Source organism: Ischnura elegans (assembly GCF_921293095.1).
Source record: "Ischnura elegans chromosome 13 unlocalized genomic scaffold, ioIscEleg1.1 SUPER_13_unloc_1, whole genome shotgun sequence".
Lineage (NCBI taxonomy): Eukaryota > Metazoa > Arthropoda > Insecta > Odonata > Coenagrionidae > Ischnura > Ischnura elegans.
Window position 1 is genome coordinate 13,006,589 of NW_025791657.1, and position 15,288 is coordinate 13,021,876.

Consider the following 15,288-nt stretch of genomic DNA (forward strand, 5'->3'; position numbering starts at 1 on the left):
AAATATTCACCAATCATTAAATATTCGATTGAAAAGAAAAATATTTTTCCCTTTTAAAGGACCAATTCTGAAAGGGGTCGAATTTTATTATTTTTCTGCAATTGGAAGTCGTATGTGTGTGCTTTATTATTTGTAAACGCATCACTTTAACCCATGTTTTCGTCTTTTTCGTTCTTCTACACCCTTTTTGTCCTCGTCATTTTTATGCTATGTTCTTTTCCCTCCATTCATTTATATCGAGTCTCTAGGTTCAAGTCCAAGCTGGACAGCAATTGTACCACCTGACTTGTGCATTTTTCCATCCATTCAATGGATTTTAAATAGAAGATGTTTTAGTCTTAAATTTCATGGCTGACTGTGTTAATTGCTATTTGGTCTTTTCCTTAGGGGTCCCGGCTGCCGAAGCAATGCCCGAGCAAACATCAACTTCATATGTGCTTGCAGAAGGAAATACAAGGAATCATTCTATGGATGAAGGCATTGGTCCCAAACCCATGGCGACACAAGTTGTTTCCAAGGCTGGAACATCCCATGAAGAGATAGGGAAAAATCTGATACATGAAGACTTGAAAAAATGTGGTGCTTCTGAAACTGATGAGATATCAAGTTGCTCAATTCCTGATGACAGACAATGTAATAACAAAGACATAGAATCACTTAAAAGCAGCAGAGTTTGTGCCGCAATGGCTGTTGTTGAGGAGAAAAGTAGTTGTAATGCACCAAATACCTCGCATAGCCTTAGGTTTATCAGAATAAGTAGAAATGACATAAGTGGCTGTAAGACCATCGTGGGAAGCAATAAAGAGATACTTAATCGATTCATCAAAAATCCAGGGAACAGTTACAGTTCAAACGAAGATTCATATAATTGCTTCAACTGCAGAGATGTGTTCAACAACAAAAAGGAGCTAATCAAACACATGAAAATTCATTTTGTTGCTCATAATTTTGATGCTGCAGCAGAATCATCAATCGTAGATGTGTCTCTGGAAGCATATCCATCAACCGGACACAGTAGTTCTTGCGAGCCTACCACCTCAAAGGCTTTAAGTGGGCTGGAAAGGAAAAGACTAGAGCCTATGCCAAAACAAAATGTGCTCATCAAGGAAACCAGTGGAAGAAAAGGGGATGAGAAAAATAATAGACGATTGACGAGAAGTTTCACTGTAGGAGAGAAATCAACTTCACAAAGTTTATCTTCAAAGTCATCTAGCATTAGAAATGTACGCAATCACGTGGGTTCGAGAAAGAAAGAGAGACTATATTCATGCAGCGAATGCACTGAGTCCTTCTTTCAGAAAAGAGACCTCACCGTACACAAACTTACACACACAGGAGGGAAAAGGTATTCTTGTAGCACATGCAGCAAGTCTTTCACTCATAGAGGTCATTTCAACAGTCACTTGCTGATACACGCAGTTGAAACGCCTTTTATGTGTAAGGTTTGTAGTAAGTCCTTCTCTAGGAAAGACATTCTCTACGCACACGTACGTACCAACACAGGAGAAAGGCCTTATTCATGCAACAAGTGTGAAAAGTCTTTCTTGAAGAAGAGCGACTTAAATACACATGTACGTAGGCACGCGGGAGAGAAACCGTTTTCTTGCAACGAGTGTGAAAAGTCTTTCTTGTTGAAGAGCGACTTAGTTAGACATGTACATACGCACACGGGAGAGAAACCCCACTCATGCAGAATCTGCAAGAAATCTTTCACTCGGAGGAGTAATCTCAAAAGTCACATACAAGCACACACGGGAGAGAATCTTTATATCTGTAACGTATGCAGCAAGTCTTTCAACAAGAGTGACAAACTTGTTACCCACACACGCACTCACACAGGAGAGAATCCTTTTTCATGTAACGAGTGTAAAAAGTCCTTCACTACGAGGACCAGCCTTGTTAGGCACATACGTGCCCACAAAGGAGAGAGACCTTTTTCATGCAACGAGTGTGAAAAGTCTTTCTCGATTAAGAGCAACTTAGTTAGACATATTCGTACGCATACGGGGGATAAACCGTATTCTTGTAGCATTTGCGGCAAGTGTTTCACTCAGAGGGGTACTCTCGACAGTCACTTGCGAACACATACGGGAGAGAAGCCTTTTATCTGCGAGGTGTGCAGCAAGTCCTTCGCTAGGAAAAGTCAGCTCACCGTACACATTCAAAGACACTCGGGAGAGAAACTGTTTTCCTGCGACGAGTGTGAAAAGTCTTTCTCGAATAAGAACCACTTAGTGTCACATTTTCGTATACACTCGAGAGAGAAGCCTTAGTCGTGCAGAGTGTGCGAAAATTCTTTTCACAGAAGAAGCAATGTGGTGGGACACATGCAAACGCACGCACCTTTTTCACGCCGAATCTTCAAAATTATTTTTTCACTCAGAGTCGTTCACTTAAGAGTCACATGCGAAACAACACGTTGGAGAAACCCTTCTCGAGCGGCGAATTTGAATGTCCCTCTCGGCAAAGAGCCTCTTAGTAATTTGTACAAAAAAAACGAGTTGCTTTATTTCTGCAACATCCGCAGCTAGTCTGTCACGCCATGATGCGACCTAGTAACCCATTCGTACACACACTGATGATAAACTTTATCAATGTAACATTTGTTGGAAGTGTTTTGCAGTGAGCGGTTACCTTGACAGATATTCATACATGCTCACACATGTGAGCAGCCTTGTTAACGCATAGTCCGCATCACGTCCATCACTGCAAACAGTGGCCCTGACCACCACATGTGTAAACGTACAATTGTGATGTATTATTATTGCGTATTTTGCACCAAGTACTTCACTGTTATTTCTAATCTCAACTCCCACATGCGTTCTAAAGTGAGATACTCTATTCATGTTGTGTGGTTTCACACAGAAAAGTCACCTTTGCGCATGCAACATTTTCTCGCGTTCAGGTTATTTCATATAAATCTTACAAATGTCCTAATTAAACCTCATGCAAAGCTACACGGAGGAGTCTAATAGTTAATTCTCGCCTGCACAACGAGAAATGAATGATGATATTGTGTCAATAGGAATGATGGGCCATATGCATGTTTCTATGAAATGCGTACCAAGTAATGTATTTTTGGATTTTCGTAATGAATATTTAAGGAGAGTAGTTGCAGAAAAGGGCACGCCCAGGCTATTCTTGTGTCCACATTTATATAAAAACAATAATTATTCTTGTGTCCACATTTTGTAAATAATGTGATATTAGTGCACAATAAAACGCTTATGGCCGAGTTTGTTAATTTAATTAATTCAGCATGTCATTTATTTTTATTGTTAAAGTATATGCAATTTTATTCCTATTTCTCTGTGTTTACTCGCGGCTGAGCGATTTGTCACGATTTGTCGGAATGCACCGTCAATAGGACAGCAAGGATATTCGTGGGCCATTTACTTTAGAATGGTGAAGTTCCGAGAAAAGGCAGCAATGGAGGTGGAAGATGTACAAACATTGGCAGAGTGAATGGGGATGTTATCGGAGGGTGGGATAGTAAGCAGAGGGTGGGGAGTGGATGCTAGGTGGAGCTGAGCGCACTTGCAGGGGTTGGTTATGAGAAAATGATTCAGTGGACACGTCGGACGCAGACTAAAGTGGTACTACGGAGTGAGTGAGCAAGGGATTCATTTGTGTACAAACTTTGGCCGTTTCTGGTGGTAACACATAGTGGACAGATAAACATGTACTAAAGATTACATATAAAAAATATTAAGAGTATCCTTACATTATCTTATCGCCGAGGAATGCCATAAGTTCCTCCTGCGAAGCTAGATTCACATTTTTATATTTAGAATTTATGATACTTTGTATGCAAATGTGATTTAAAAATTTATCCGTGAAAAATAAAGAAAAAGTCTAGTCGACTTTCACAAATTAATATCTTTCCAGAATGAAGAAATGCATTTTAGGTTAACTAGAGGATTCCCTTTTCTCCACTCATAAAGATTGTATGATGTTACCTTTGAGGGTCTTGCATCATTGTCGCTTCCAGAGGTGCCATTGGGTGTTTATATTTATTTATTGCCAAGGAAAAAATCTTTCTATGGATAGTTGCTAACAATATGCTTGCTTGTTCAATCGTAAAGTAAATTTAAATTAATTTTAAAATTAAATATACTATATAAAAATAAAAATGTTTGGTTAAATATAAAAGCAGCCATTGTTAGACTAGCAACGAAAATTGACCCCCGTGCACGGCGCCCGATATACCGAACGGCAAGCTGTCAATGTTGGTAATATAGATAAAAAATAGTAAAGAACAGCTTGAGAAGATATGAAAGAATAGGATCAAACTTAAGGAAATAAAAATAGATGAAAGTTAATAATATATTGAGAACAAACTTAAATAATAACAAAAATAATTTAATTGCCATGGGGGCGACTGAAAATTCTTTAAATGCCATATCTTAAAGCCGTTTAACACGGTACACGGAATTTCGCATGTAAGAGCTGCATTGATTTCTAAAATGGCGTGTAAGTGCTTGAATGCATGAACGAAATTAGAACGGGCTATTTTTCCGTCTCGCATCCACGCATTCTCGCATGTGTTCTAGCATTTCACCGCTTTACACGACGCATTTTTGATTGTGCCTTCACACGTACGTCAGACTGCGCAATTCCGTGTACCGTGTAAAACGGCCTTTACATAAATCCTTCTCAAGTCGATACATTCAAGTAGTCAACTAAAATATTAGCAGAGCGGTAAAGACAGATATCCATGTCAACTTAATTTAGTATTACTATGTAGAGCATGTTTATGGATAGTCGAGCTAGTATGAGCCCATCCCTGGGCAAGGTAGGCCTACTAAGTAATATACAAAGCCTTTGGAAATGCCGTGATTTGGCGATGGATTTGGATAATAAAATTATAGACGCACGTCCGATGAGGCGGACGCTATGCACTAATGGGTTAACCCTTAGGGAGCGGAAACTTTTTTAAACGGTCTGCATGGTGAGTCCGAGGAAAACGTTTTTCTACGGATGGCCAGCATTTCTTATCATTGGTAGCCTTTCCTTGAGATTTCATTGCCGTCCTTTCGGCGGTGCCTTGAACTCGGCCAAACCTAGTGGCAGAGAGCACAAGGGCGTCTTTCGAGGACTTAGCACCCTCACCTCCAATTCTATAGAAAAGGGGGAAAACTTGAATGAAGTGCAAGAGCAAACATGAGCAAAAATGGCTGTTCTCGAGCGATTGCAACTTCTCTAATCAAAGTTAAAAATAAGTCTGTTGCTTTTCCCGTCCCTGCCTGTTTGTGATAGTGCCTCTATTGAAAACTTGGATTTATCATTTTGAGTCAGTGTATGGAGAAATTCCTGAGAATATTCGGAGCATTGGTATATTTTTAGTGAAAAACATAGTACCTGGGTGTAATGTGCAATCCATCCAGACATTGTCCAAGTGTTATGTTGCCATATAAAGAAGGTCACTTTTTATTAATACCATATTTGAATATAGAAAAATTAATTAGTTCGACAAATAAATCTACAACAAAGATGCTGATGAAATGTTGTGTCCTAGGAAATAAAGGTGATGGACCCTCAGAAAAGATTATTTTTTTCCACTGTTGACCACTAACCTTGTCTTGTCCAATAGCATTGGTTATTCAAATGTTATTGTTTTCAAATCCTACCCTATGTGAGCACTAAAATTACGTGTGGAACTATTCGGATGATAGTGCAGTAGTGGGAGCAGCAGGTGAGTTCTATATAGGATTAGATGATAGTTCTTACGATGGAGGGTTTGCTGTAACTGCACATGCCTCCCCCTAGATCTGCCTATGATGAGAAGTTTCGAATCCACACGAAGTTTTATTTTCGGCTAATGTTTCAAGCCAATATTTTTATTAACCTTGCCACACCTCGCATACAGAAATCATCTTTGGATTTAATATGCTGTTGTTTCCAAACCCTACCCTGAAACTTGGATAAATCGAGCATCAAGGGACCAGTTAAAAACTTTGAATTATCCAAAAATTCGATTACAAGAGGTCCTTCATAAAAAATCCAAAAAGTAAAATTCTTCTTTCCAGTCAAAACTCACTCACTTATTGCCCTAGGCTTCCTTGAAAATCAGTGGGCACACACTTTTGGACTCCCAAAATCTTCTGGTTGACAAGGACTATGCTTCTGGATGGAAGCCGCACTATGAACAGCACTTGTCCATGACACCATAATCTTCCTCGTCACCCCTAAACAAATGAGGTGCATATACGCCATTGGAAACGGTCACCACCCTAATTCCAGGTATGCTAAGGAGGATTATAATTATGAATTATAATTCCTCAAGATTTTCTAAAATAATGTTGTTATTGTAAAAATAACTGCAGAAATGGAGTGAGTATGCCAAAAAAACATTTGTGGTGCAATTTTCAAAACAATCCTTCAAACATGGTCGCGTTGAATTCTTTTTAAAAGAGTCATTTCTCGCTGTCCTAAAATTTCCGAAATAGTTCTCAGAAATAACGTCTCACGTTTTAAAACTCACTCTCACATGTAATTAGATTAACATTATAAACCCTTCGAAGAGTTTCATTGTCCGAGCTAAACCATAAAAGCTCTGAATCAATCGCAAAACATTGTTTATACGAAATTGATGATAAAATTACAGATAATGTACTTCGAAAGAACATAATATCGCTTGATGTTAGAAGTCATCAAATCCGGGGAAGGGGTTAAAATTTTCACGCATAAACTAACTTATCTGTTTGCGTATCGTTTTCTTTTACATTTGTAGCAGCAAATACTGTTTCATAAACTTTTATTCGTTGTTTAAAGGAAGGACCAAAGATTCAAAATTGTGTTGTAGTTTGAATGCGTGCACCGCAATCACAATGCAATTATTTGTGCAAATGACAATAAAATGCGTCTTCTTGAAAACAATATATTGCCAGCCATGGTTTCTCAGGGAAACATTTCTGCTTTCCAACTGCCATGGAACCCTTTTAAAACACCAAAATCTCTCATGGAAATGCTGTAGAACTTAATTTCGACTTATTTATACCAAAAATTGACAACATGAAGACTTTTTAACTCATTTGTAATCACCTTTTTAACTCCTTTTTGCGGAGAGTATTCGTAAGGCACTGTTTTTACACGTTTGGAACTCCTTTTGAACGATTCGGCAGGATTTTCAGACGTCATCATTCGTATTGTAACTGCTGTGTACTGAGAAGATTCATGTGTAACTGCTTTCCATATGTTTGCAACTCTTGTTTAATGACTCCATGTGATTTAAAGACGTCCTTATTTGCTTTTCAACTGCCTTCTTCGTGCCAACACAACATGGACAGGTTCAGTCTGATTCGTTTGGTCAAGAAAGCGAAAATTATTTAATATACGCAATATTAATGTATAAGCGGTTAAAGAAATAGTAAGTCAGTTAATAGAAGCAGAACTCTTAAATATTCGCTCGAATGAGGTTAAATAATAATTATTCTGTTTTCCTTGTAGCTTATATCGTATTTTTGGGGCAGTTTTGAAATGCGACAAGGTTATCTTCACTACGTACCGAGAATCTTGGTTGCATAAATTAAGGTATTCAATTCAAGGAATTTATTATTGTAAAAACATCAATGCTTTCGAAGTACATTTCGCACTCAAATGTTGAATTTTACGGTACTTTTTGCAAATGTTTGTCAATTCTTCTTTATATTTTCGAAAAAAGTAGTATTTTGCATCGATTTATATACATAAAACAAACCGGTCGACGTATTGTATTTCCCATCCCCGGACAATGGTTTATGCCCATCTTTTGTTACGTATTTCAGGACTTAATTTACGCAAAAAATGAATTCCTCCTTAGAAAATCTGTTTCAATGTCGCGGTATTGAGACAATTTCAGATACTCCGAAAGGAATTTTCCGCATGTTGCATAGGATTTTCGGGTTTTTTCACATGACGGTTTTCAAGAAAACAATATCCAAAAATGGAGGCATTTCACTCAGAAATGAACACTGAATGATCCACGCCAACCAAGGAAGACCGAAGTTAAGCTCTCGATACGGACTTTCTCGACCACCAAATAAACTTTCCTCCTACTTCCGTATGAGTACGTATTCTGCATGGTAGTACTAAAATAAATAAGCAATTGCGCATGCCGATGGTCGCGTGCGGTCAACCGGATTTCATTTCCAACGTGCATCTTGGGAAGACTACTGGATCTTGTGGTGAACAATTTTTGTTTGTAGGATATTGCACCCAAGGAACTGCGATGTCTTTTTGCTCGGTTTCTGGCTGCAGCAATAGCTATCGCAAATGCAAAGGGAGTGTGAAGTCTTTTCGTTTTCCCAAAGATTTGGAGAGAAGGAGAATTTGGATCGACGCTTGCCGGAGACAGGACGTAGTGATTGCAGAAACAGGTACGATATTAATGCAGATGGTTAAACACTATTTAAAAAACTTTCGTTTTCATGATAAAAATAGTTTATCTTTAACCAATATTCCGTTTTCAAGTTTACTGATTGTAGAATTCGGAAAAAGGAGCATAGTATTGTGTTCAGTCATAACGTGCACTGGATGAGGCATGTGCCGAAGAGATAAATTTGCATCTCCCGTAGTATTGTAACTATTGCAGCATTTATTGTGACCATTCAGAGCATTCATGAAAAATAGGAAGAATGCATTTTTGTGCAGCTAACGCTTGAGGTAGGATTCCACAAAAGATAATATCTTTAAGTTAAATTCCGGCATTTACATTACATTTAGCTAAATGCGCAAGTGATTCATTTGTTTGAGTACAGAAGATTTCATAAAATAAAATATTTGCCTGATGTAAGCACTAAGCGTATAGGAAGGGCTAGGGCCGTAGAAGGCAGAATGAGATGACAAGTCTGGTTCCACACGTTTAATTGTCAGAGCACAGGTACACACTCCCCCTCCAAGATACAGCGTAAGACTCCTCGTGTCTATTCCCTCCAAGAGACTTCCTCTCGTGTCGCGTCCGTCCCGTGACCCTCTCGGCGTCTTCCTATTGGCCGGGAAAGGACGCATGATAATGCATTTCATACGCCTTCCCACGCCAAGATACTGCAACGTGTTACGGCATATGGTGTTGGAGAAATATGCGGAGACCAAATCCCACGCGAGAGCCAGTTGCAAGTTGTTAATCGGAGTAAGGTGTCAGAGTCATGCACGAGGATGGATCCCACGCGATAGGTTGCATCGCGTTATGAGTTTCAGATACTGGACCCATCACTCGGACGTGACTCTGCGATTCTTCCATTACCCCGAGAACGAAACCGAGCTGACACGAGACGGTAAGCGACACCGTTACACCGTTGAATTTTAGAATACTGGCAAATTCCAACAGACTACACAACTACTACACCTTCCCACGTCCAGAATGCAATCCTACACCAAGCGCTCCACTTAATATCACCTCTCCTCCCATCTGAATTCCCTCCATCATTACATCGATCCATTTTGTCTGCCATACAAAAACATTCACCTCACAAGTTCCATCCCATCCGTCCGCCAATTTAATGTTTTCCTTTCTCTAATGGTTAATGCTTTGTTAGTTTTCATATTGTTATTGTGTTGTTTCTTATTAATGTAATTGTTAAAAAAAAATTTCTGTAAATTGGCATCGTGTCTGTATGTAAAAACCTTCTTAAATAAATAAAAAGAACAAGATCACAATGTGGAGGTTTTCGGGGTTATTACCCCGTATTTTCATGTCTGCGGACGACAGTTTTGCTGGCATTTTAGCAGGCTTCTTAAAGTCAATGAAGTGGAGAGCAAAGCCAAAGGTAAAGTCCCTGCAGGAAACGATTGTGGGGTATAGCGAGTCAATTGCACCTTTGGCAGAGCATATATTGAACAAACTTGCAGACCCCCTCAAGGTGCGGCTCCAAGAACACCAAAGAGCCTCAAGGAATCAACAACTGCGCCTCTCGGCCATAGCTGAGCACACGTGGAGTAGACCGAATTACTATCCCGACTATGACAATGCGAAAGTCATTGCCAATGGAAAGAGAAACTTCCCTCAGATCACTAGAGAAGCTATGGAGATAATGAAGACACCGAACAACCTCAATGGGGAGAATGGATACCAGCACATCCCTAACACACAGAGGAGAGTCCTCAAGAGTAAACCCGGAGAGACAGGACAGAGCCGGGAGGTGGGGACCAATGAAAAGCCACCTGGGCCTTATGAACCAGCCAATGAGAAGACACCGGCCTCCGACGGGATGTATAAGAGACGGGCGATACCACGAATCTCCACTTCAATGACCTGAAGAAGCCTTCTACAATGCCAGAAGAACTGTCGTCCGCAAAAAAAAACTACGCGGTAGTGACCCCGAAAACCGCCACGTTGTTATCTTGTTCTTTTTATTTATTACATAAGTGACAAGTGACTTTTGACATACAGCCATGACGCCAATTGACGGCAAATTTTTTAACAATTAGAAGAATTAGACACAACACAATAACAATATAAAAACTAACAAAGAATCAACCAGTAGATAAAGTGAAACATTCAATTGGCGGACGGATGGGACGAAACGTGTGAGGTGAATTTCTTGCACGACAGGTAAAAAGGATGGAGAGAATTCAGATGGGAGGAGAGGCAATATGAAGGCGAGCGTTTGGTCCAGGATTGCATTCTGGGAATAAGAAGGTGGAGTAGGGAGAGCAAGTGGGTGGACCGAGTCCGTATCCTGAAATTCAACAGAGAGAGGAGTTGAGGACAGTCAGAAGTCGAATTTTGGTGGCCTTAGTGGCTTTCACACAGGGCCGCAATAGTACGCTACGCCAAATTTCACCTTCAGTCTCTAACCCTTTTCTTTGTTTAGATGGGAGCATAGAATTGATGGTAAGTCGAACTCTGCCTCCTTTCAAAATGACGACTCTTTCCCGACGAAGTCTTATCAGGTTTCCCACCAGGTGAGTTCATTGTAGGCCTATGTTTGAATGGCTGCCTCTGCCATCGAAACGTCGGCATATAATAATCTCACCAGATGAAAAACCCATGAAAACCTCACCGGCAATTCCACTATCAGTTAATATGTTGCACTCACCTTTATCATCTCTTAATCTAACTAATTTGTAGTTTCTTAAAACTGCCTTATGTTACCGTTATTTTACGTGTGATATTACGGTAATTTTCATAAATATTGCGTGATAAATTGACCGATGGTCCTTGTATGCAGGGACTGTACGTTAAACCTCGTGCAGGCAAGCCTGATATTTTACATGGCCGGGCACTTGGCGTACTTTGACCACAATATATGCATTTTGTATGATAACACTCGATTTCTGTTAAAATTTATCTTTCTTTGTAGAAATTACTTCAACCTGGTACATTCACAGTTGAGACAGATATTTCGGTGCAGATTTGATACACAGCAGGTTGTGCGGCGTAATTTATAGGCCATGGGTGCTGGGTTCCTATTGTCGATCGAAAAAAACCTGCTACAATACTTCGAGCTTTGAAAAATCACACTGTAGGCGGTTAAAGTACAATATGTTAATACACGAGGCCAGTTTAGACGAGAATGTAAGTACAACGTTGAAATCCTTGGTTTTCGAAGAATGGCGAACTTTATTCGCCAATAAGCTACATAGCTCGAGTGTTAATAGTATGTATTTACATCGTATATGCAACACACAAATACACTGTTGTATCGCCGCGCAGTCTGGCGCACGGGAAAATAAAAAGTCTAAGCAGCGACCCCTTTTGTTTGGCGCAGGCCGGCCAAATCGCATTGAAGGAAAATGAAAAATACTCGTTAATCCGAGCGAAAATTTCGCACTTTCAAGGTATGAATCAAGGAATTAGTACTTTAAGGAAACGGTATAGTTGGGTTTCAAAGAGAGAAGAAATAGTAGCATTAAATACTTTCTCTGTACTTTTTCTCTTGCAAAAATACACAAAATATATGAATACATTACAGGCATAAAAGTTTTGTACCACTAGAATTGTTTATGGCATCTGTTAATGGATAATGGCATGCAATTCACAAAACTTCTTTAAAGACAATACTAAAAGTACCATTGTTGTTTAACATTTTTCATACTTCTTAGGTTTTATTTTTAATATTTTTGCATGCTTATGTTAAGTTTCTTTTCTTTGGTCTTGTTATGGGTTTCATGGGTTTATAAACTTTTTTTGAAGTTTAGAATAGAAAAATGTGTGGAGTCGATATACTTCCATATGAAAAAATCGAAACTTTTAAGTGAAATTAAAAGGTAAGTAGTGCAATTGAACACTTTGCGTGCCATGGACGTAATATTACGTCATGCTTATTCTTCTGAGGATTACCATGGACGTAATATTACGCCTTTCTATTAAATTGGCTTTGTATGCGTGAAGCTGTAATATTTCGCCCGTGGTACTTTTCCAGTTTACTGCTTAGTGGTTCTGTTTTTCCAAAAATCAACTGTTCGATGGAAAAAGAGTTCACTTTAAGTATTGAGGACGAAAAGCCCTCTGTAGCTACCGGCATCTTCATCTTTGGCCACTTAGTGTGAAAATTCTTTGGGCCAATCGAATCGTTCGTTGAGGGTGCATTGACCCTTATTGTCATTCAGGATTTATAATGCTTTGCTTGGAAAAATGCTTTTTTATGATTTGCATGCTTTAAATAGTTCATAATGAGCGTATTAAAAGCATTATTATGCATGCTATGGCGGTACATCATACGTTGCAACTTAAAAAAACAGTAGGTTTTCATTGCTACATTATATATTTAAAAATTAACAATAAATGTTATTCAACTCATTCATAAATAAGAGCAAAGTCCATTTTTATTGAAATGAATATAGAAATAAATATATTTTTGATGCTAATGTTATAATAAATGTACGAATATGGTAAAAAATGGCTGGATTTTTCAGTAGGGCTTTCAATTTAGCAGCCGGCACCCTAAGCGTTAAAGGGGAATACATATTAATTTAATATCAAGGAGTTATTCCGCTATTTTTGCACATTTTTTTCATTGAAAGTAGCGCAAAGAAAAAAATCCATCACTCCATCGCAAGTGGCCGAAGAATTGGAGTTATGGTTGAAAATATTTTGAGATTAACCCGCAAGACATCTGTTTTATGCCCTTGACAAGTTACCTAACACAAAAGATACCGTCGCGTCGTAATAACTCATCTAATTGTAAGAGAAAATGAAAGAAATAAATAACGCGCGAAGTTCGAAAAATGCGGGGCGAATTGATTGGTTCTGCGGTTGAGATAATTCTGTTTACTGAACAAGCATCTGGCACTTCATCTTGCAGTCAGACTTCCATTCGGTCTTAAGTAGGGTTTGCAGGTCCAAGAGGATTGCCATGAAAGTAGTGCAGAAACGATATCCCACGGCTAATGACAACACCGAAGTGTTCCAGTGAGTCAATACGCTTCGAGATTATTGATATATAAAAACAGCAAAAGAAAATTAAAGAAAATATACTGCAAAACATAGAGATTAAAAATGCCATTCTTCCCTCGTACTGTTGAGGATAGCAATGTTGTCTCAATTGATAGTATTAGTGGCGTCGCTTGCTAGGATCACTCATTGCATGTTTTTTCATAGTTCTAACCTTGCTAATGCTTGGTAATTCCTAGAGCAAATTCATGCAAGTTTTTTAAATGAATAAGCATGTATATTTTACTGGTATGCGAAATATTTCCATGACCGTGTGGTGTGCATGTGGCGGTCCTCTTGCATGCTGCATGTTGGTGATTTGTCACCTCCTGCCAAACTCCCTCGAGGTGGCTCGTAGGGTATTATGTAGATTATTGTACAACATACTTTCCCACTGTCCCTATATTGGGATTTTTCTTCCTCATAGAAAAATCTCCCCGGGATGGTGGTAAAGAAATAGCTTCGCTTGGTTTCGCTAGGTAGGGCCCCTTTTGCTCACATAGCACTGGGGTGCTTTATCCCTACTCCCATTTCCTTCCAGCCCTTTCCCTTCCCTGGAGGCGCCGGCGGGCTCCGATCGCGACGGCGTCTCCATCCTTTTTCCTTCCTCTCCGCCCCCTCCCCGGGTGTCCTGGCGTATAAGCCTCGGGCTTGGTCCGGGGCCCCGGTGCGTTGTACCCTGAAAGGGTTCGCCTTGAACCCTCATGATTCTTGTACAACATACTGTGAAGCCAACAACCCAGCCCCCCCTGCGCCCTCAGAAGAACCTTTAGGTTCAGGATGACCGCTAATCCGACCGGCTGCCTGCCTCCTCCGACGGCACCGCAACAATTCATGCATGGACTCCCTCCCGAAACAACACCCCCCAATTCCACCGGAAAGGAAGACCGCCACCTGGATGTTTGAATGTTAATGAGAAAAATTTTGTTGACCCCAAAAAACGCTGCATTTCCCACGTCTCCTCCCTTGCCAACTCCCACCACAACTTTCTCTGTTTTTTTCCCAATCATTATCTCACCCCGCTCTCTATTCCGTCCTCATTCCTCTTCAAGTGTCTCCATCTCCTCTCTCCCCTTACTTCCCCAACTCAAATAAAACAATTGTGTCAATTAAATGCACTACGCACCATTTGTACCGCAAAGATTGAAACCGAGGTCGACGAAAATTCTTTTAAAATCGTGAAATATTGCAAGTGTTAATTTCAATATTTAAACTAAGTTCAAGAGATTCAGGCTTCAATAGTGTGGCTTCCTATTATTTTTTATTGCCTTAATCGAAAGATCATTACTCTTGGAGTACGTATTTCACGATTTTAGATTTTATTAAAAGACGTTATCTATTTTTCGAGATTAAATGAAAGTGAAAATTTTCAAGCGCTCGAAAACGCGACGGCTAAGTATGAACGCTGGGAAAAGTCCGTGTGACGTCGTTCTCGTTCCCGCTGCCGCAAGTGAGGTGACCTTGGGGCGAGGCTTTGAGCGCTGATACGACGCAGGATGCTAGCAGGTAGGAGAGTACCCTGCCAGCTGGTAGCACTTGGCTTAAATATGGATTGTTAATATCTACCTAATCAAACGAAGGAATCTTTCCGACCTTAGGCAATTTTAATAGGTGATTATTAAGAGATGTTTCCCTGAGCTCTGTGCCTCATGCAGGCATTGGTAATCTCAGACGATGTAAAACTCCTATCTACACGTATAGATTCTAAGTCCGTGTGACGTCACGTTGAGTGGCATCGCATGGGCGCCAATCTGGGCTTTTTCAAATGAGGATAAAATTGACCATTGCCATTCGTCTAAACTAGTATTTATAAAACCAAATAACTTGTATATTATGAATACAGTAATGTTGGGTAACGAATCGCAATCAATGCCTTTTGTTTTCTTTGATGAAGCAAAATATCCTATTGGTGGAAGTTTCGCTCCCAATGTATG

At 39.7% G+C, this 15,288-nt stretch overlaps 1 protein-coding gene across 1 annotated transcript; it reads left to right on the forward strand.

Moving 5' to 3' along the window:
* Positions 1-712: 712 nt before the first annotated feature.
* Positions 713-2,360, forward strand: LOC124172165 (zinc finger protein OZF-like). Its single transcript, XM_046551584.1, has one exon. It carries the CDS (start codon positions 921-923, stop codon positions 2,271-2,273), a length of 1,353 nt encoding a protein of 450 aa, XP_046407540.1. The 5' UTR covers positions 713-920; the 3' UTR covers positions 2,274-2,360.
* Positions 2,361-15,288: the final 12,928 nt, after the last annotated feature.

Excerpts from the sequence above, each read along its gene's own strand:
- LOC124172165 (XM_046551584.1), top strand. The coding sequence starts at position 921 with ATGAAAATTCATTTTGTTGCTCATAATTTTGATGCTGCAGCAGAATCA.